General features: G+C 45.3%; 1 protein-coding gene across 1 annotated transcript in view; it reads left to right on the forward strand.

Annotated features, from left to right (window-relative positions):
• FAM227A (family with sequence similarity 227 member A) overlaps positions 1-23,117 on the forward strand; it is an 85,338-nt gene that overhangs the window by 41,112 nt on the left and 21,109 nt on the right. The window contains exons 14-16 of the mRNA XM_086712268.1: positions 5,617-5,711; positions 14,092-14,249; positions 16,083-16,235. Of these exons, the coding sequence (XP_086568394.1) occupies positions 5,617-5,711; positions 14,092-14,249; positions 16,083-16,235 (406 nt within the window). The remainder of the gene's footprint in view (positions 1-5,616; positions 5,712-14,091; positions 14,250-16,082; positions 16,236-23,117) is intronic.

The following is a 23,117-nucleotide window of genomic DNA, read 5'->3' on the forward strand; positions in this document are numbered from 1 at the left end:
AGACGCACAGGGTCATGGGAGGGATCACCGGTGTCGGCCAGGGGGCGGAATGGAGCAAGGCGAAGGCTTAGGCCACCACCTTTACTGGGATTTCTCTGGGAAAGACAAGGCATGAAAGGTAAACAGGTTGGGATTATCTGGTTTGAGTTCCTGGTGGGCTCTGGGACGTAGGCACTGTCTCTGGTTGTCTGGCACTGGGCCTTGGGGTGATTTAGGGGCGGGGGAAATACTGCCTTGGTGTGGGGGAGTTGGAGAAGTCGGTGGTTCAGAGCATGGCCTCTGGGTCACAGGGGAGACGTGAACAGCACTGGCCATCAGTTTTGCCCTGTAATTACTGGATGCCAAATAGACAAATACAGAACCTAAGAAAACACAGAACAGGAACTCTTAAGTACCATTGCAGGCAATTACACGCATGCGATCATTATTCCAAAAAATTAAGCAATCCTTTTTCTTTACGGAGAAATGGAAGCTCAGAGATGTTACTATGTGAATTATATCTCAATCAAGCTGTTATTAAAAAAAAAAAAAAAAAAAAGAACAACTTGGGAACCACTCATTGAGAGGTACAGCCAGGTTCCAAACAGAGGTCAATATGTGTAGGAGAGGGGCGCCTGGGTGGCTCAGTGGGTTAAGTGTCTCAGGTCATGATCTCTTGGTTCGTGAGTTCAAGCCCCATGTTGGGCTCTGTGCTGACAGCTTGGAGCCTGGAGCCTGCTTCGGTTTCTGTGTCTGCATCTCACTCTGCCCCTTCTCTGTGCATGATCTCTCTCTCTCAAAATAAAGAAACATTAAAAAATTAAAAAAAATATATTTGTAGGAGACTTTGCAAGTCCTCAATATAAGTATGCAGTTGACCCTTGAATGACACGGGTTACGGACGATGATCTTGCCACACAGTCGAAAATCCATGTATAACTTTTGACTCCCCCCAAAACGTAACTGCTAATAGCCTACTGTTAACTTAAAGTCTCACCAACAACATAAACAGTTGATTAACACGTTTTGCATGTTATATGTATTATATGCTGTATTCTTATAATAAAGTAGGCTAGAGAAAAGACAATGCTGCTAAGAAAATCATAAGGTGGAGAAAATATATATATTTAAAGTATATATACTGTCCTGCAAAAGATCTGCATATAAGTGGACTTGTACAGTTCCAACCCACATTGTTCAAGGGTCAACTGCACATTCAAATTCATGAACACCTGTGAGTCAAAGAGGAAGTACTAAAGGGAATTAGAAAATATTTTGGGGGTGCCCGGGTGGCTCAGTCGGTTAAGCATCCGACTTTAGCTCAAATCATGATCTTGTGGTCCGTGGGTTCAAGCCCCGCATCGGGCTCTATGCTGACAGCTCAGAGCCTGGAACCTGCGTCAGATTCTGTGTCCCTCTCTCTCTGCCCCTCCCCTGCTCTTTCTCTCAAAAATAAATAAACATTAAAAAAAATTTTTTTTTTTTATTAAATTTTTTTTTCAACGTTTATTTATTTTTGGGACAGAGAGAGACAGAGCATGAACGGGCGAGGGGCAGAGAGAGAGGGAGACACAGAAAAAATTTTTTTTAAGAAAATATTTTGAACTGAATAAAAATGAAAACCTTTTTTTCTAACATGAATATTTAATGCTATAGATTTCCCTCTGCACATGGAGGCATTTCACAAATGTTTTGGATATGGTCTTTTAATTTTTATTCAGTTTGGGTTGTCCACTTTGCAGCTATCATAAAGAATGCTGGGGGGGCACCTGGGTGGCTCAGCTGGTTGAGCATCCAACTTCAGCTCAGGTCATGATGTCACAGTCCATGAGTTCGAGCCCCGCGTCGGGCTCTGTGCTGACAGCTCAGAGCCCGGAGCCTGCTTCGTATTCTGTGTCTCCCTCTCTCTCTGCCCCTCGTCCTGTCACTCTCTCTCTCTCTCAAAAATAAATAGATATTGAAAAAATTAAAAAAATAAATAAAATAAGGAATGTCGGTATGGACACCCACAGAGAAGATTTTGTGTGGCCGTATGTTTTCAGTTCTCTCGGGTGTATGTAAACATAGGCGTAGAACTGCTGGGTCATATGATTAACAGTTTGAGAAACTGCCAAGCTATACTCCAAAGTGATCATCCCACATATTTTGAAGAATGTAAGAGGAGAAACAGTCTATGTTAACTGTGTATAGCCACCGTTATATACTATTTACGTTATATATTTACTATTTTTAACACGTATTTACTGTACATAACCAAATATTTATGACTTCTATTGTTTTTCCATTCTTTTCTATTTTATTTTATTTTATTTTTAAGTAATCTCTACACCCAACGTGGGGCTTGAACTCACAACCCCAAGGTCAAGAGTCACATGCTCTTCTGACTGAGCCAGCCAGGTGTCCCATATTGTTTTTCCATTATTCTTGAAGTTCCAAGTTTTCTTCTCATACCATTTTCCTTCTATCTGAGGGTTAAAAAACCCTTCCTTCAGTAATCCATTTCCAATAGGCCTGCTGGCAATGAATTCCCTTAGTTTTCTTTCATCTGAGAATGTCTCTATTTCACCTCCTTTCTTGAAGGATATTTTTTTCTGGTTATTCTGGGTTGGTAGTTCTTTTCTTTCAGCTCCCCCCACTTTTTTAATGTTTATTTTGGGGGTGCCTGGGTGGCTCAGTTGGTTAAGTGTCTGACTTCGGCTCAGGTCATGATCCCATGAATCGTGGGTTTGAGCCCCACCTTGGGCTCTGTGCTGACAGCTCAGAGCCTGGAGCCTGCTTCAGATTCTGTGTCTCCCTCCCTCTCTGCCCCTTCCCCACCCTCTCTCTCTCTCCCTCTCCCTCCCTCCCTCTCAAAAACAAATAAACATTAAAAAAGATCTTTTTCAGTTTATTTTGAGAGGGAGAGAGAGAGAGCGCGTGCGCGCGCGCGCACACACACACACACACACACACACACACACACACACACGTGAGTGGGGGAGGGGCACAGAAGGAGGGAGAGAGAGAATCCCAAGCAGGCTCACACTCAACATGGAGTTGACTTGGGCTTGAACTCACCAACTCTGAGATCATGACCTGAGCCAAAATCAAGAGTCAGACGCTTAAGCTTACCCGATGAGCCACTCAGGTACCCCTATGGGATTCCTTTCTTGACCTCTCTCTTCTTTCCCACACTGGCTCCAAAGGCACCCCTGTCTGGTCTTCTGCTAGAAAGTTAGAACTTCCGTCTCTCCACTCTTCTGCATACTTCCTGTGACTGGGTCTGCCTTCATGGCCAACTGGGAAGACAGAGGGAGAAAAAAAAGTGACAGAGATTCCCTTCCTACTTTCTGAACCACAAATCCATGGTCCAGAGAAGGACTCCCGTCCCTCAGAGTTTTAGATACCTATCCAGCTGCCACTTCTCCTGCTGTCACTACCATACAGGTTTGCAAGCTTCCGGAAGAGGGCTTGCCGAGATGCACGTGTGGGAGAGAAAAGAATCCAGGATTTCCCCCACTCTTCTGGCGGGGGGAGATCATGACCACAAACAGAGAGCTTCTGTTAGATCTCTTTCTGTCTTCCCCTGATGCTCAGCTCTGGGATTCATGTTGCCTTTGAGCTGGGACATTTAAGAGGAAGAAAATAAATCCAGGAAATTCACTGCCATATGGTTCTTATTTTGAGTTCTGGTTTCCTTCTCCAAGTCACCTGCCAGCGTCTACTTTTCCTCAGAAAGCTACCCCATGCGTTATGCCCAGGGTTTTTAGTTGCATTTAGTAGGAGATGGAGTAGGGACTGCTTACTTTATCTTAACCAGAACTGGAATCCTGATAGAATTCTTTTGGTTCTTTTTTTCTTACTCCATTTTATTCTAATTGTTTGGATGCTATGTATTCTGTCTCTGTTCTTCATTACAGATTATTCTTTATTGCAGTGAATCTCAAACAGGGCTAACCACTCCCCACCCCCGCCAAGGGACATTTAGCAATGTCTGGAGACATTTGGGGCCATAAATGTCTTGGGGAGAGATTGCCACTAGCATCTAGTGGGTAGAGGTCAGGGATACTGCTAAGCATCCTACGATGCACAAGACATCCCCCACAACAAGGAATCATCTGGCTAAAATGTCTGTAACACCAAGATTGAGAAACCTTGCTTTATTGTGTGCATTTGAAATTTTCTCATGCATACTTAGCTTTATGTAAAGTTAAATAATATCTTAACCCACTTCCTTTCCCGAGCAAAGCAAGGACTTGGACAAATTTAACTCCAATCTCTTCTGTCCAGATTTAAATGCTATTTTGTCTAGAGTTTTTAGTTCTGTTCTATTTTAAAACCTCACAAATTACATATTATGCTTATTATAGCAGGTAATTTTTGTTTGGTCTTAAACTGTCAGTTTATCTGCCTGCTTCCTGATGCTCAGACCATCTTTCTGGGATCATTTTTCCTGGAAAAAAAATTAGGTAGACAGATAGATAGATATTTAGAGAGAAAGAGAGAATGAGAAAGAGAATTTTAGCAGTTCCTTTATCACAAGCGTTTTGGTAAGTTCCCTTAGTTTTTATTTTTCTATGAATGTCTTTATTTCATCTCTGTTCTTTTTTTTTTTTTTTTTTTTTTAGTTTATTTATTTGTTTTGAGAGAGAGAGAGCACATGTGTGGGAGGGCAGGAGAGGGAGAGAGAGAGAATCCCAAGCAGGCTCCACGCCATTGGTAGAGCCTGATGCTGGAACTCACGAACCCGTGAAATCATGACCTGGGCCCAAACCAAGAGTCAGTCGTTTAACTGACCAAGCCATGCAGGCACCCCTATTTCACCCTTCTTCTTGAAGATAGTTCCTATGGATCCACAAGTCTACCTAAATGCTTTGATGATTTGATTCCATTGTCTTCTGCTTTCTGTTGTTACTGTCGAGAACTCTGCAGTCATTCTGTTATCCCTTTATCGATGATCTGTTGTTTCTCTCTGCCCATCTTTAAGATGGTCTGTGTCAACCTTCTCCCACAGTAAAGCCAGAATTTTGTGCAAGAGTTGGGTCTTTTATTCTCAACACGCTTCCTGATTCTACTAGCATTTTATTTTATTTTTTTGTTTGTTTGTTTGTTTAAAGTTAGCTCTATACCCAATGGGGGGCTTGAATTCACAACCCCCGGATCAAGACATTGCGTGCTCTACTGACTGAGGCAGCTAGGCACCCCGCTGCTTAGCATTTTTAAAGCCATCAGCCCTCTCCTTCCTTATTCTCTGGCCATGGTGTAACTTGTAGAGAACTGTATGCATGGCGTCTGAGTTGGTGTTACACTTGTTATTTGCATGTCTTTTTTTCCCACTAAGCTGTGAGTTGCTCGAAGATAGTCTATTTCCAGCACCGTGCGTGGACCTAACACATAGTAAATGCTCAGTGGATGTTTGTTGGATGGATAGATGGACGGATGGATGGATGGACAGATATATAGAGGGACAAATGTGTGGCCGCAGGTATAGATCTGGCTAAAGTACAAGTGAGATTGTATGAATTTACCTGAACTATTTCCCAATGACCTGAATACACCCAGGTAATTCATGCGATTAGGAAGCGGAGATCTGCCATACATGCTCTCCAATGATCCTTTTTTTTTTTTTTTTTTTTTTTGCCAACGCTATATTGACAGAGAATCACCGGCAGACTCTGGTCTTGAGGAAAGCTGCAAAACAAGTCAAGAGGATATCAGAAGCAAGAGAATTTGAGAATATGCTTCCCAAGCAGGTGAGCACATGATTGGAAATTTAATAGTAGAGATGATTTCAGAGGGGCTAGGAGATCTGGGGAGAAAAGCCAGCCATGTGAAGATGTCAGGGTCAGAATGGGGGTATTTCTTACAGACGTGGGTGATATAGTCAGGAAATCTCCTAAGGGTAATTCCTGGTGGAGGTAGGTACCCGTTGACTGAGCTTTTTACCTGGATTTCTCCAGGGATTTAAATTACCTGCTTGAAATTCAGGAGCCTTGGTGTAATGGGAAGAGAGCACTGAGCCTCATTGCCCTACTCTAGAAAATGGGACAGTAATTCCTAGGTCATGGCGTTCTTATGAGGTTCACCTGAGATAGTGATATTTAACATGTAATGGACATTTACTACATGTCGGACATTAAACTAAACCTGTACATGCAGTATATTTTATTTTACTGTCACAGTCCTCTGAGATAATTCTTCCTAGTCTTCTTCAGTTTATTAGTGAGGAAAGTGATGCTCAGAGCATTGTCTAAATTCACAAAGCCGATGAGTGTTAAAGCCAAGAGTTGCACACGGATCTGTCAGACTGTGAGCCTGAGCTGTTAATCACTGAGCTTTGCCACTAGCAAAGTCCCCCGAACTCGAAAGTCCCTGGATTAATGTGTTTTCTCTCCTCTTCTCCTCCCCGCCCCTAGCTCTTCCCCACAAACCTCTGCGGACGGTAGTTTACATCAGTGGCACCTTCAGCCTTCAGCTCTAGAGCCTTCTTCATTTCTCCATACTTTACCACTGCCTGTTGCCCCTCAGCATTTAGCGGTGACGTTCTGAGAAGTAGGGCAGGGCGTGATGGAAAAGACAGACGGACATGGGTTCAGATCTTGGTGCTGAATCTTTTCAGCTGTGTTACTTGAGCAGGTGACTCAACTTTTCTGACCTCCTTCCATAAAACGGGGAAAATAAAGTCCAGCAGTGGTGATGGCCCTTCCTGCCGACAGGGCTGGCGGTGGGTGACCAACAGTCGTGTCCTACTCTGTGACCCAGCTCGGTGGGGAGGGGAGGCCAAGCGGGTGGAGTGGATGTTAACAGGAATGGGAAGCAGCTGAGAGCCAACCGCCTGGCAGAGGCAAGGGGAAGGGAAGTGCCAAAGGAGAGCCAGCTCAGTACGCTATTCACGGGGGCCCGCGGGACACTCCTGACCGAGGAGCGAACGTGTGATTCTACCACTTGAGGCACAGCTTGGGTGTAACCTGCTGCCTGTTCTTTGCCCATGGTCAAATCAAACAGCGTTGCAGGGCACGTAATAAAAAGTAAATTTCTCTTTCACGCCAGACCCTATGCCCCTGACCCAGAGGCAAACACTATTTTCCCATATATCCTTCCAGAAATATCGGGCGGATGTCAAGGAATACAAACCTTTTTTTAATATATACAAACCACAATAGAATATACACTATTTTCATTTTGCTTTTTCAACCTAACACATAATGGCCAACATTTATTGAGTGCTTACTGTATGCCAAACATCATTCTAAACACGTCATATGTATTGACTCATTTAATCTTCACACAACCCTATGAAAAGTAGTTTTTACTTATTATCCCCATTTTAGGCTCAGAAATATTAAGTATTTCACTTCATGCCAAATGGCTAGTAGGTGGTAGAACCAAGATATTCAAAAGGATACAATTTATATACGATACAGTTCAGCATTGTAATGTACAATTTAGTGGGCTTTAGTTTAGTTGTGCGATCATGACCACTCTCTGATTCCAGAACACTTTTATCACCCCAAAAAGAAGGTGCATACTCATTAGCAGTCTCTCCCCGGTCCCCTGTCACCCCAGTCTCTTCAGCCACCAATCTACTTTTCTGCCTATACAGATTTCCCTGTTCTGGACATTTCGTATAAATGGAATCATACAATTGGTGGCCTTGTATCACTGATTTCTGTCACTTAGCATAATGTTTTCAAACTTTATCCATGCGGTATCAGTACTTAATTTCTTTTTATGGCTGAATAACATGCCGTGTATGAATAGACCACACTGTGTTTATCCATCTACTGGCAGATGGACATTTGGGTTGTTTCCATCGTTTGGCTGCTATGAGTAACACTGCTTCTATGAACATTCACATACAAGTTTTTGTGTGTGCATATTTTTTCTGTTCTCTCGGGTATGTACCCAGGAGTGGCATTGTTGGGTCATATGGTAACTCTGTGTCTAACTTCTTTTAAAAAAATTTTTTTTAACGTTTAAAATTTTTTTTTAAGTTTATTTATTCATTTCAAGAGAGACAGAGAGAGCAAGCAGGGGAGGGACAGAGAGAGAGGGAGAGAGAGGGAATCCCAAGCAGGCTCTGCACTGTCACCATAGAACCCGATGCAGAGCTCGAACCCACGAAACGCGAGACCATGACCTGAGCTGAAACCGGGAGTTGGACGCTTAACTGACTGAGCCACCCAGATGCCCCCCAATTTTTTTTTTAACATTTATTCACTTTTGAGAGAGAGAGATAGAGTGTGAGCAGGGGAGGGGCAGAGAGCAAGGGGGACACAGAATCCAAAGCAGGCTCCAGGCTCTGAGCTGTCAACACAGAGCCCGATGTGGGGCTCAAACCCATGAACTGTGAGATCATGACCTGAGCCAAAGTCATGTGCTTAACTGACTGAACTACCCAGCTGCCCCTGTTTTTGTTTTTTCTATTCTTAGTAGAAATAGGACAACTTTTGAGGTTCTTAGTCTTTTGCTTATAATTCGTTTGTAGGAGTTCAATTCTTTGTCATCTGTTTGGCAAAAATGTTTACTATTTAATCTTTTTACTTTAATGATGGTATTTTATGTGAGAAAATGTAATTTGGGGGGAGAAACTTATAATTTTTTTAAGAGCCATATTTATTGGTCTTCTGTTTTATGGTTTCTTGATTTCATTTCTTATTAAGAAAGATCTTTATCGGGGCGCCTGGGTGGCGCAGTCGGTTAAGCGTCCGGCTTCAGCCAGGTCACGATCTCGCGGTCCGTGAGTTCGAGCCCCGCGTCAGGCTCTGGGCTGATGGCTCAGAGCCTGGAGCCTGTTTCCGATTCTGTGTCTCCCTCTCTCTGCCCCTCCCCTGTTCATGCTCTGTCTCTCTCTGTCCCAAAAATAAATAAACGTTGAAAAAAAAAAAAAAATTTAAAAAAAAAAAAAAAAAAAAAAAAAGAAAGATCTTTATCACTCTACGATTATGTGAGATATTCTCCCAATTTTTCCCCAATATTTTTATATTATCACCTATTCGCAATACAAAAACGTTACTCACATAACCGAATGTCACCAGGGGTCACTCTGCTCCTTTGAATTTAGCCAAAGATCGGCTCAAGCATTTGTTACAGGATTTGTTTGAAGCCCAGTCCTCTCCCCAAATGTCTGTGAACTTGGGGGGCTTACTGGCACCCAGCCCCTCTTCTGTCCTGCATGTGCTGTGCACCTACCACATGGGCCCAAATATGCAACCCCCCTCTTCCCTTCATTTTCGAAAAATCGCCCACACAGGCTTGTGTATGTGTCGTGCAGACAGAAGGTATCACTAAGTTGAAAGAGGTGAGAATAAGGGAGACCTCATCACAGTGGGGCCAAGAACAGTGAGTTGCTCTTAGAAACCTTTTAGTTGCCCCACCAGTTGGACCCACCCTCCACTTTCCTCTCTTTTCTTTTTGAGAGAGAGAGAGAGAGGCACGAGTGCAAGTGGGGGAGGAGCAGAGAGAGGGGGACAGAGGATCCCAAGCAGGCTCTGTGCTGACAGCAGCGAGCCTGATGCGGGGCTTGAACTCAGAAACCGTGAGATCGTGACCCAAGCCAAAGTCAGACAGACGCTTAACCAACTGAGCCACCCAGGCGCCCCTGTCCATGAGTCATCGAAAACACTAAGGATGTTTAGGTTGGAGAAGGCAACAATGAGAGAAGATCAAGGGCTCTCCTCAGATATTTTAAGGACTATTCCATAACACGTGGTTCTGGAGGAAGATCCGTTAGAATTACAGAGAGTCAGATTTTTATCTCGGGTAAGAAAGAACTTCCTCAGGGTCCAAGTTGTCATTTTAAACCAGCTTTACCCCCTGGCTCTGCGGCAGACCATCCGCAGGGCTTGTTCCAGCTCTGACTCTCAGACCTCTTTTTTTTTTTTTTTTTTTTTAATTTTTTTTTTCAACGTTTATTTATTTTTGGGACAGAGAGAGACAGAGCACGGACAGGGGAGGGGCAGAGAGAGAGGGAGACACAGAATCGGAAACAGGCTCCAGGCTCCGAGCCGTCAGCCCAGAGCCCGACGCGGGGCTCGAACTCACGGACCGCGAGATCGTGACCTGGCTGAAGCCGGACGCCTAACCGACTGCGCCACCCAGGCGCCCCTGACTCTCAGACCTCTTGAAACTCATTCCTCTTGCCAGGTCTCTGATGCCAACCCTTCACCCTAGCCCCTACTCTGCTTTCTCCCTGCCCCTTGGATCTGACGTCTCGGAATCTCTCTCCTCTTGCACACCGGCCCGCCTTTGCCCGGTGCTGTGGCTAGGACCAGCCCTTCGCACTCCCGTCCCCAGGTCTCGGTACCCAAGGCCCCTCCCCTGCCTCCTTCCTTCGAGGAGAAATCAGGTCCTTACCAACCGTGGAACTGGATGCTTCTGAGGGTAATACGTTCCTTGTTTCCAGAGTTAGGGAAGCAAAAATGGACCATTCCCTGTTGCTAATATTATCAAAAGGAGGTATATTCGTTGGAATTCTTTGCTTATAAGTGCCAAAATCCGGCCTTGGCCACTGTGAGCAAAGACTAGAAGAACATCGAGTAGCTAGAAAGTCTGAAGTGAGTCCAGGGACCGGGAGAAGAATCATGGCCCTTCCAACCCTTGAACCATCTCTTCAAGGTAACATGTCTGGAATGGGTGAGCCCCCATGTGTTTCCAGTCTACAGTTTACCCCGGTCAAGACTCAAAATCCCAGAAGCAGGAATTTTGACTGACCAAGCTTATTGCACGTGCCCTGGTTCTAGCTGGGTGGGTGAGAGGCAGGCTCTGGAAGAAACTGTGAAACCTCTGAAGACCCCCCCTGATGGCCCTGCTAGTGGCCTTCACAGGGGAGCAAGAATTTTTTAAAATAATTTTTGAAAACAATTTTTTTTTTAAATTTTTTTCAATGTTTATTTTATTTTTGGGACAGAGAGAGACAGAGCATGAATGGGGGAGGGGCAGAGAGAGAGGGAGACACAGAATCGGAAACAGGCTCCAGGCTCTGAGCCATCAGCCCAGAGCCCGATGCGGGGCTCGAACTCACAGACCGCGAGATCGTGACCTGGCTGAAGTCGGACGCTCAACCGACTGCGCCACCCAGGCGCCCCTGAAAACAATTTTTTAATGTTTATTTATTGTTTATTTATTTTTGAGAGACAGAGAGAGAGAGAGAGAGCAAGCAGGGGAGGGGCAGAGAGAAAGGGAGACACAGAATTTGAAGCAGGCTCCAGGCTCTGCATTGTCAGCACAGAGCCCAAAATGGGGCTCGAACTCATGCACTGAGCGATCATGACCTGAGCCGGTCAGATGCTTCACCCAGTGAGCCACCCAGGCGCCCTGGGGGAGCAAGACTTTTGGCTTAAAGTCCCCACAAGCCTGAAGGCAGTGGAGGGCAGGTGAACTCCCTCCAGTGCAAGAATCGGGGGCTGTCAGGAAAGGAGGGTGGATTCTGGGCAGACAAAAGAACAAGTTTAGGATAAATGGGGAACGAGATTAGTGGACCCTGGGTCCACTTTGGAATCTTCTAGACTGTGGGAAACAATTTGTTTTTCACCAAATAAGTTCACTAAAGCAAAATGACCGCTTATCTGCCATCACCATCATTTCATAGAAGGAAGGTTATTAATACAAAAAAGCGGAAAAGGGAATCTCAGAGTAAAAGAACGTCCTTAAAGTGACTCACACTCACTTTAAGTCAGATTTACGGCAATATTTTTTTTTTCCTTCTTGCCCTCATTTCACTGGAGACCAGTGAACACAGACTTGCCCCCTCGTAGGCCGTAGGGTTTAGGAGTCCTGGGCTAAGTGATGTGCAGCTTCCTTACTAGCCCCAAGTTTCTGTGATCCCAGTGGGATCTTGCTGTTGAACAGTGATTCTCCATAGGGGCTGGGGAGGGGCAGGTTTGCCCCCTGGGAGACTTGGCCCCTGCCTGGAGACATTTCCAGTTGTCACAGCTGGGAGTAAAGGAGGAGATGGCATCCTACTGGCATCTAGAAACCAGGGATGCCGCCCAGCTTCCTACTATGCACGGGACAGCTCCCACCACCATCAGTTTTCTGTCCCAAGATGTCGAATGACGAGGTTCAGAGACTGTTATAGACAGAAGAAACATCCCAGGAAGCAATTCAGATCCAAAAAGGCTTAGAGAAGAGTGCACTCAGGCGTCGTCATAGCCCTTATGCAGGAGGCAGAGTTTTTTAGTTAAATTATAACTCCTTCTTTAAATAAAATGTATTGCTTCTTTAACCCAACACCCCCCAACCACTGCAGAGACCTCTTAACCACTCCTCACATCCCCTCTCACCCACTGCAGGAGTTTCTCTACATTGCACTCCTAGGGATCTGCAGAGAAATTAGTCCGATTACGTTGAGCCCCAGCTCAAACCTTCTGGTGGCTTCTATCACACTTACAAAAAGATTGTGGTTCCTTACCTTTTCACAGCACCCCCCCCCCGCCCCCGCCACCGACCACTTCATGGAAAAGATCCCTCTACTCCCCCGTCTCCCTTCCCACCACCCTCCACCCTTTGCCCCACTTCTTTTTTTTTTTTTTTTCTTTTTTTCTCTTTTTTTTCTTTAAAGATTTTAAGTAATCTCTATACTCAGTGTGGCCTCGAACCCACAACCCTGAGATCCAGGGTCAAGAGTCACATGCCAAGCGCCCCACCTGCTCGATCCTTATCTGAAGCACTTACTATTCCATAATGTCATGTTATTCTTTTATTTGTTGGTTTGTTGATTGTCTTTGTCTCAACTGTAATGCAAGCTCCATTAGAATTTGTCTTCTCGGCTGAATCCCCAGCACCTAAAACAGTGTATACACGTGGTAGGGACCCAATAAATATTTGCCGAATGAATCGTTAACATTTTGGTAACTATGCTTCCAGTCTCCCGTCTATCTTTTTTTTTAACTGATTTATTTCATAGAAAAGATACAGGGGCACCTGGGTGGCTCAGTTGGTTAAGTGTCCAACTCTTGATTTCAGCTCAGATCATGATCCCACCATCATGGGCTCAAGTCCTGTGTCGGGCTCTGTGCTGAACATGGAACCTGCTGGAGAGTCTCTCTCTCTCTCCCTCTGCCCCTCTCCCCAACTCGCACTCTTTAAAATAAATAAATAGACATTAAAAAAAAAAAAAAGAAAATACATAATACCATCTACCCAATTTTGCCTCTTGATTTTTAAAAATTTTATTTTAGAGACAGAGAGCACGTAAGCAGAGTAGAGGGGCAGAGAATCTCCGCACTGAGTGTGGAGCCTGACACGGGGCTCAATCCCACGACCCTGAGATCATGACCCGAGCCTAAATCGAGAGTCAGATGCTCAGCTAACTGAGCCACCCAGGCACCCTGCATCTTGGGTTTTTTTTTTTTTAATTTTTTTAAATGTTTATTTATTTTTTGAGAGAGAGACAGAGCACAAGAGGGGGAAGAGCAGAGAGAGAGGGAGGCACAGAATCCCAAGCAGGCTCCAGGCTCTGAGCTGTCAGCACAGAGCCTGATGTGGGGCTCAAACTCATGAACCGCGAGATCATGACCTGAGCTGACGTCAGACGCTTAACCAACAAAGCCACCCAGGTGCCCTGGTGCATCTTGATTTTTTAATGTACAATCAGATATGAAACAGTTCCTTAGTATTGACTCTTGATAAACACTTTAATAGTGGCATAACTATTTCTTGGGGTAGAGATACCAACATCTTCTTGAACACTCAGTTTATTCTAATCTTTTGCCATTGTAAATATCTATCTGATTTAGTACTTAAATCTTTTTTTCTTTAATTGGTGTAATTTCTTTAGGATGGCATCCTAAAACTGGAGTTACTGGACAAAGAATATGATGAGTACCTTTCCATTTCTTTTTTTTTCAACGTTTATTTTTATTTATTTTTGGGACAGAGAGAGACAGAGCATGAACGGGGGAGGGGCAGAGAAAGAGGAAGACACAGAATCGGAAACAGGCTCCAGGCTCTGAGCCATCAGCCCAGAGCCTGACGCGGGGCTCGAACTCACGGACCACGAGATCGTGACCTGGCTGAAGTCGGACGCTTAACCGACTGCGCCACCCAGGCGCCCCAGAGTACCTTTCCATTTCTTAATACAGGCTGTAAAAATGACAATATCTTATTTTTCCCTCTCTCTTTCCTATTCAGTCTTACCCAGCCTGCAAAAGCCCCGAGCCGACTTTGAACTTCTTCAACATTTACGGGAAGAGCCCTCTGATTGTGCACTTCCTCCAGAACCACGCCAGTCTGCAGCAGCACGGCAAAGACATGTTGATAGTCAGAAGGGAAAAAACCAAGAGCATCCCATATCCTTTCCTCCAGTGGGCAGGGCTCACGTTACGCCAGGCCTCTGCTTCTCCCAGAAGCAAGGGTGTGGAGAGGTACCCAGCCCTGAGCACAGTGCTTGGCGCTTAGTAGGTGCCCATCGAGGGTAGCCATTGATAGGAGCCTAAGGGTCGTTTTAGTTCCAAATCTGCCTCATGAGCTAGCTGTGTAGGATCCTGGGCAAGTTAAATTTCCCTGTGTGCAAAATCTCTTCCTGTCTACCAGGGTGAATGCTAACTAGGTGTTCAAACATATTTTGCAGCTCAGTAATGCCTCCCAGAGGCTCACTGACCCTAGAGTGTGTATCAATCAGGATTTTGGGTATGGGTTTGTTCTAACCTCCTCCTCACACACACGCCCCTCCTCCAGGCTCATCAGCAAATCCCTGGCCCTGTTGGCATTTATCTTAAAGATTGGGGAACCGGCTCAGATCTTAAGAAAACAGATGTGACATGTTGGTGTCCTGAGTCCTAGCAAGCAGTTTGCCATAGGGGGTCAGAACAGGGAATCCGGTAAACCTGGACTCAAGATAACAACCCAACTGTTGACCAGCTGAGTGACCTTAGACAAGGCTCAGCTTCTCTCTTAGCCTCGTTTGTTGTTGTTGTTGTTGTTGTTGTTGTTGTTGTTGTTTTCCATCTATAAAATAGGATAACGACACCCGCCTTCTAGGGCTGTTATGCAGAATACAGGCACAACAGCCATAAAGGCTTACCATAGTGCCTGGCAGGTAACAAGTGCTTGAATGTTACCTGTCAATACACCGTTTCCCAGCAGGAAGAGCTTCCAGAATGGACTGGGCAGCACTTGCCCGGTAGAGCTCATATCCCCAAGTGTATTTATATGCCTATAGGCAGAGAATAATAGCTCACATTTCATAGCACTTTATTATTCATAAAGCACTTTCCCATGTATCACCTCTTTGCTCAGTAGACAGTGGAATGCAGCGGAAGGAGCCTGGGCTGGGGACACATAGCCCCAGATCTGAGTCCCAACTCAGCAAGCCACCGGCCTTAAGGTCTCGTGTGCACAGTTTAACCTCTGAGCTCAATGTCTTGATCAGCTCCTTCCTCAAATAGGGATAATCATACCAAACCAATAGAGTTGTGACCAGGATTATGTGGTAGATGGCTGACTCTAAATAAGTAATAACTATCGTAATTATTATTAACATCATCTAAGGTAGGAATGATTATCCCTATTTTACAGAGGAGAAAATGGAGACGTAGACAATGACTTATCTTGACTTGAGATCCCAAACTTGTGAGATGCTGATGGATCCAGAAGGGGTAGAGAGGGAGGGGGAGGCACAGAGGTGGGGGAGGCACAGAGGATTTTTCAACGTACACACATGATATAGAGGATGAGCCCTTGGGACGGAAAGGAAATTGAAGTGTAGTTGACTTACAATACTGTAATAGTTTCGTGTGTGCAACGCAGTGACTTGACAATTCTATACATTATGAAGCACCTCCCACAATAAGTGTAGTTACCATCTGTCACCAGACAGAGTGGGAATTTTAGATGGCAGTACCAAGAAAGCATTTCCTAGCCTTTCCATCAGAGGGAGGAGAGAAGGGCTTTATTGGGGAGGATAGCCTCTTGCCTTCCAAAGTAGGCCATGGTCAAAGAGCAGGAGTCATTTCCTGCTCAGATTCCAGTGGTCTGGTCCAGAAGCAGGTCATTTTCCCCACTCTGCCATCTCACCACCCCCCACTCCCGGCCCGGCCATGCACGAGGCCATCCCGCTGATCAGGCTCAGAGTCAATAATACCAACTGACAATGTGGCGGTTTCCTTGACGGCTGAAGCCACTGAGTCCATCCTGACGTACGCCGAGGTCATCGAACTGACCCTGATCAACATGAAGAAACGGAAGGAAAACCTTCGTGTGCTGAACTGGCTCCACTGGAATGAATGGAGTTACTTTCACGAATACCTAAAGGCACTACAAGAAAACTTCCTCAGGTATTTAAGGGCTTTAGGGAAGGGGCATTGTTTGAGCACCTGTCTATTGTCACACGTGGCAGGTTTTAATTGGAGGCCTAGCCCTGGGACTATCTTTTTTTTAAGTTTATTTATTTTGAGAGAGAGAGAGAGAGGGAGTGGGGAGGTGGGGCAGAAAGGAAGAGAGAGAGAATCCCAAGCAGGAGCAGGCTGCGAGCTGTCAGCGCAGAGCCCAACGCAAGGCTTGATCCCACGAACTGTGAGATTATGACCCGAGCCAGAATCTAGAGTCGGATGCTTAACCGACTGAGCCACCAGGTGCCCCTAGCCCTGGGACTCTCTTAAGCACATTCAGCTTTCTTGTGGTTAGAATGTAAACCCCAGAAAAACAGAGACCGGATCTTTCCTTGAAAGTTATTTTTTTTCTTAAACTACAACATCATTTATGTTCAGTGAGAAGAAACAAACAGACCTGGAAAAGCACCTGGCCAACATTTTTCTAGAAAAAGACCTAGTCTTTTCTCCTGGGTCCGTAGAGGTGTATCTCTAAACAATCTAGTTTACAGTCTAGACAATCTGTCAACCTAGTTTTTAGACTTTTTTTCCTGCTTAGCAGCGCATGATGGATATTTTCCTGTGCCTCCAGCCATTTGCAATATTTTTAATTTCTTCCGAAAATGTTCAGACCTTCCAGAAATGTTAAAAGAACAGTGCAGTGAACATTGTATGCCCTCACTGTGTTTACCAGTTTTCCACATTTTGCCACATTTTCTTTCTCTCTCTAGTAATTAGGTCAAATTCATTTCCCCAGTGGTGCCCAGAATAGCCTTTTTGGTCCTACTTTGACTGCTTCCCAGTCAAAGATTGGGAATTAGGGGCACCTGGGTGGCGCAGTCGGTTAGGCGTCCGACTTCAGCCAGGTCATGATCTCGCGGTCCGTGAGTTCGAGCCCCGCGTCACGCTCTGGGCTGATGGCTCAAAGCCTGGAGCCTGTTTCCGATTCTGTGTCTCCCTCTCTCTCTGCCCCTCCCCCGTTCATGCTCTGTCTCTCTCTGTCCCAAAAATAAATAAACGTTGAAAAAAAAAAATTAAAAAAAAAAAAAAAAAGATTGGGAATTATAATTTTTGTGATATCACCTTGGTATCTTTTAATCAATACTGGTGCTCTTCCTCCAGCTTTGTTATTATTCCCTGAATCAATTATTACATTATTAGTTTCTTATGACATAGATTTTTTTGAAAGACTCAAGCCACATTCTGGATTTTTCTGATTATTCCTTCAGGGTATCATTTATTCCAATATATCCTCTATTTCTTAAAAAAATTTTTTTTTCATGTTTATTTTATTTTTGAGAGAGAGAGAGAGAGAGAGAGAGTGAGAGAGAGAGCCTGAGTGGGGGAAGGGCAGAGAGAGAGAGGGAGACACAGAATCAGAAGCAGGCTCCAGGCTCCGAGCTGTCAGCCCAGAGCCCGACGTGGGGCTCGAACTCAGAAATGGTGAGATGGTGACCTAGGCTGAAGTCAGATGCTTAACCCACCCAGGCGCCCCTATCCTATATTTCTTGTAGATGGGACATCGGGGCTATCCTAGGTGCTTGATAGGATTCAGATAAGATCTTTTTGCCAAGAACACCTCATAGACAATGTTGTGAATGCACACTGCAAAACACCAGGAGACACTCGGTGTCAGGTCAGCCAGACGCGTGGTCTCTGCCAGACCTCTCCACCGTAGACTCCATTTTTGTGTCGTTAGTCTGTAATAAGCGACGTGATTCCTTGAGACTGGATGAATAGGTTCTCCCCACATCTTCGCCCAGTGGTTTTAGCATCCCTGGATGGTCTTTGCCCGAATCAGTTCTTATATTTGGGTTTGCAAAAGGGCCATCTTCCGCCTCCACCATCCCCTCCCCATTTAATAGCTGGCACTTCTCTGTAAAGAAGAGATCACCTTCTTTCGCTCCTTGTGTCTCTCCCTCTCGTGTCTTCTTCGCCCGCTCCCGTAACTCTTTCACAGGGACATCCTGGCCACAAAGGAAGCTTAGGAAACATCTGGCAAAGAGAAATTAGATGTCCATGACTGGACCAGAGCAGGACCCGCTGGGCACTTCATTACCCAAAATAACACTGGATTCAGGGAGCAAGGGAGAGAAAGAGAGAATGGCTGTTGGCTAGGCAGCTATCTCTATCTGCCATAATAGGAGAGAAAGACAACTATGAACACATAGGTAACTACTTCAGATTCCAAGTGATATAGTGGCGTTAGTTTCAAAACATGATCCACGCACACTCACAAAAAACCCAGTAAACACCAGAACCACAAAAATGCAGTTCAGCCTAAATGTTCACCAGAAGATGATTGGTTAACAAGCTGTCATATGTGCATATCTGCAGCCAGTAAAAATGGCACTGTGAATTTAATGCTCTTATTTCATAAGGAAGGATAGTCACAACATATTATTGAGACCAAAAAAAAAAAAAAAATCAGGATGTGGGGTGCCTGGGTGGCTCAGTCAGTTGAACGTCTGACTCTTGATTTCAGCTCAGATCATGATCCCAGGGTCATGGGATCAAGCCCCGTGTCAGGCTCAGCACTAAGCATGGAATCTGCTTAAGATTCTCTCTCTCTCTCTCTCTCTCTCTCTCTCCCAAAAAAAAAAAAAAAAAGGTAGTTAAAAAAAATCAGGCTGTAAAATAGTGTGTGTGATAGACACAGTTATTTATCCCCATTTTACAGAAGTCGAGGTCAGGGACAGAACCTTAGAGGGCCACCACATATATGGGGAGGACAAAATATGGGGCAGAGGAGGAGTGGCCAGAAGGAAAGCAGAGCCTGTATGTCAAGATGCACCAACCATGAGGCCAAGGGAAGAAAGGGTTAAGGGAAGCAGTGATCAGCAGTGGGCGTGCCAGATGGAGAAGCCTGGGGCTGAGACGAGTTTGGTGATTAGGTAGAGGGTGGTCTTAGCAGGGCTGAAGTCCGACACCAGAGTCTGGGACCTTAGGGGCAAGGTGTGGACCCCCAGGGGTGAAGGAGACCACTAAGAAGCAGAAGGAACAAAATTCTGTACCAAAAAGGGCAAGGTTGGATGGTGAGTAATAGGGCTGTTTAAATGTAAAGTGGAAGATACAAGCCGGTGTGAAGGGGGAGAGATGGGAGTTGCAGGTGAGGGAGGAGAGGGTCAGGATCAGGAAGCGAGGGGACCCGGAAACGCTCTCCAGGACTCTCCTTGCTTCTGCCTTCGTTACTTTAGTTCCACATGCTTTGTTTCTTCTATACTTTGTTTCTTCTTTACTCATCGTCCCAACAGATTTTCAGCCACTTCTAGGCACCGGGTGTTATGTCCTGTTTAGAACATACATGTCTGTCTCTCCCAACAGTTGCAACAATCCTTGAAGGTGGGATCCTTGGAATGACAGCGGCTAGGGTCGGGATGGAAGGGTTTTTATTTGCTGGCTCTGCGATGTCGGGCCGGTCACATGTATTCAGTTTCTTTGTTGGTTAAATGAAGATAGTATTTCCTACCTTGGAGAGTGGCACCGATCAAGTAAAATAAGGCACATAAAGCCTGTTTACAGGGCCAAGCCCACAGTAGGTAATTGGACCACTTAGAATAAGGCTTAGCTTCGAGTGACGAAAGAACTCAAACTAGTGGCTAAAACAGGATACAAATTTATTTCTACTGTTTAAAAGGAGTCCAGTAGATATGGCAGGTTGCAGTGTCAGGGACCCAAGTCCCTTTTGCCTTATTTCTCCATAATCCTTCGCCCATGATTCAGCTTCATAGTCTAATATAGCTGCTCGAGCTCCAGCCAACAGGTCCACGTTCCAGCCAGTAAAAAGGAAGCTAAGTCCGAAGAAATGCATCCCTCCTGTGAGTCCCATGCAAACCTTCCATTTTTCATTCCATTTTTCATTCCATTGACCAGAAAGAGTCACACCTAGCTGTGGCATTAGCAAGGCGAAAATAATTTAGGGCTCATACTACATTTATTGAACATTACATCTACAGTGTATTTATTTCAGCGATATATAAGGACATCCTTGTCTAATAAAGGCATCCTTATCAGGTGAATTGTAGTGTAGATCTTTTAAGACAGGAGAAGCTTTGTAATTGTGTGTGAGCAATCTCATTGCTAAATATATCCACTTTTTGTTGGAGAAGGCATTTCATGAAGTGATTCTAAAAATTTTGTCTACAGAGGAAAATGGTGGCCTCAAAACACATCTGTGCTGTCAGACATCAGGGCAGGGCTACCCCTGGGAAAGTAGGGCCTGACTGAGTAGGATATGGTTGTGGGGGCCTCTGGGGAGCAGGCAGTGGTCTGTTTCTTGACCTGGGTGCTGGTTGTGGGTGGGCTCAGTACACAAAAACTCCTTGAGCTGCACATTTAGTCTATGAACTCTTTGGTATCTATGTTCTAAAGGAACATATTAAGGAATTCCTTTTCCTGGTGTGTTCCTTTCCCTTGAAATACTACAGTGGCTTTGCAGTTACCTTAGTTTTTAAAAGAGTCCCATCAGGGGCGCCTGGGTGGCTCAGTCGGTTAAGTGTCCGACTTCAGCTCAGGTCACGATCTCGCGGTTCGTGAGTTCCAGCCCCGCGTCGGGCTCTGGGCTGATGGCTCAGGGCTTGGAGCCTGCTTCCAATTCTGTGTCTCCCTCTCTCTCTGCCCCTCCCCCGTTCATGCTCTGTCTCTCTCTGTCCCAAACATAAATAAACGTTAAAAAAAAATTTTTTTTTAAATAAAAATAAAAAAAAAATAAAAGACTCCCATCTGAAAGAGATCCATAATGAAGCGTTGATGGATGAAACTACACGGTGTCTGGGATTTGCTTCAAGATAACCCATTTGGGGGCCGTCTGGGTGGCTCAGTCAGTTAAGAATCTGACTCTTGATGTCGGCTCAGGTCATGATCTCGCGGTTGTGAGATCGAGCCCCGTGTTGGGCTCTGTGCTGACAGCACGGAGTCTGCTTGGGATTCTCGCGCGCACGCGCGCGCGCTTTCTCTGTCTCTCTGCCCCTCCCCAGCTCACGTGCACGTGCGTGCGCTCCCCCTCTCTCTCTCTCTCTCTCTCTCTCAAAATACATAAACATTTTAAAAAATAATAAAAATAAATAAAATAACCCATTTGGGGTGGGAATGGGGAATGCAAAGGGAGTAATAAATGAATCAAGATTAACCTGTTGGTAACTACTGAAGTTAGTCTAATGGATAAATGGTGTTAATTATGCAATTTTCTTTTATATATATTTTTTGAGTTTTTTTTTTTTTTTTTTTTAATGGTAGCCGTAACAAAAAACCAAAAGGTGACCCATGCCCTTTGGAGTATTACTTGCAGATGGGCTAGGACTCCTCTGGGACCTCAGTTACCACTTACAGAGCATGTCAGGTAGGAGAACTGTTTTTGAAGTCGGACAGACCAAAGCTCTGCATGAATTAGGTCCATCATGTAACCTGTGTGAGGTTTGGATACCATCTGTAAAACAGGAACACCGATTGTTCTCACAGGACAGTTGTAGGTGAACGGCGTTCCGTTGTAGATATCTAGCTCTGCGCCTGGCTCAGAGGAAGGGCTCAGTAAGTGAAGGCTGTCAGAGATCATACCCGCAAGCCCACACCACGCAGAACAGGACTCGGAGTTGAAAGTTTGTAGTGGGGGGAGACCCGGAGCAGCCCCCCTTAGAAAAAGCAATCCAGGAGTCCCTGCTGTAGGTGGAGGAAGAGCCTAGTCTACCCGTGCCAATGGAGTGTGCACCGAGGGAGCCGGGTCACTGGCTGCCAGAAAACTTCGTTTACATGTGAGTCCAGAGCCCCCAATCCTCACGCTTGTCCGGGGGCAGAGCACCCACCATTCGGAATGCTCTTTGCAGAACCCCGTGAAAGGTTTCAACATATGATTCTGTCCCACAAACTGAAGATGCTTTTCCAGTGGAAAATACGGGCCTAAGGCACGCGTAGGCTTCAACAGCTCAAGAAGTAACAGTATAGAAAATATTACCGAGGAATTACGTCAACGCCTTTCCGTCAGAAAACGTGATCGTAACAAGGACACGTGCAATTTGCTGTCCCTTGCCTCTTCGTTGTACGCAGAAGCAGGCTCCCCAGGGTTAAGAAAAGTTGTGGCGGAAGATCCCCAACGTAAGAATGTTGTTGCAGCAGAATTTCTTCCTTTGACGTGGGAAAAGATGCCCATTGTTGGGATAACCATTGGTTTTGATACAGGCAGGCTGAGTCCGAGGACCCAGGGAAGGTCCCCAAGGACCAGCCGAAGGGGTCCTTGACTTCGCGCAGGATAGAAATCAAATGCAAGCCAGAGAAAGTGAAAAGACTTTATTGAATAGTGTCAATGACAGGTAGAGAATAGTGGACGGATTGTCTGGGAGACTTGGAAAGGAAAGGAGAATGAGTCTCATCCCTGCTTGGGGTTAGGGGCTTATATTGGAAAGGGGTCTAAGGTACGTGTTTCTTCAGGAGTCCAGGGTGGTGTCCGATCAGAGGTGTCAGAACAGGTTCCATAAATTCCCGAAAGTAGGGATATTGATGCCAGGGTCAGCCTGGAACGTGTTTGGGATCCGGCTCCTCTTAGACATTATCGGGTGTCTGGGGGCCAAGGACAAAACTCAGACAAGAATTAACTTTCTTACTTCCCCCTAAAAGTGGGAACACAGCTTCTTTGGCTCATGCAGAAATGAGACCTAGCAGAAAAACAGCAGAGACGGAGCCTTTCTAAAACGGAGGCCCTTCAGCCTCCCTACCTCAGTTTAGGCCAAGTTCAATGCTGGGTTTTTTTTGTTTTTTTTTTTATTTTTTTTTTTCAACGTTTATTTATTTTTGGGACAGAGAGAGACAGAGCATGAACGGGGGAGGGGCAGAGAGAGAGGGAGACACAGAATCGGAAAC

The sequence above is a fragment of the Puma concolor genome, chromosome B4 (genome assembly GCF_028749965.1).
Source record: "Puma concolor isolate L17-30 chromosome B4, mPumCon1.1.hap2, whole genome shotgun sequence".
Classification (NCBI taxonomy): domain Eukaryota; kingdom Metazoa; phylum Chordata; class Mammalia; order Carnivora; family Felidae; genus Puma; species Puma concolor.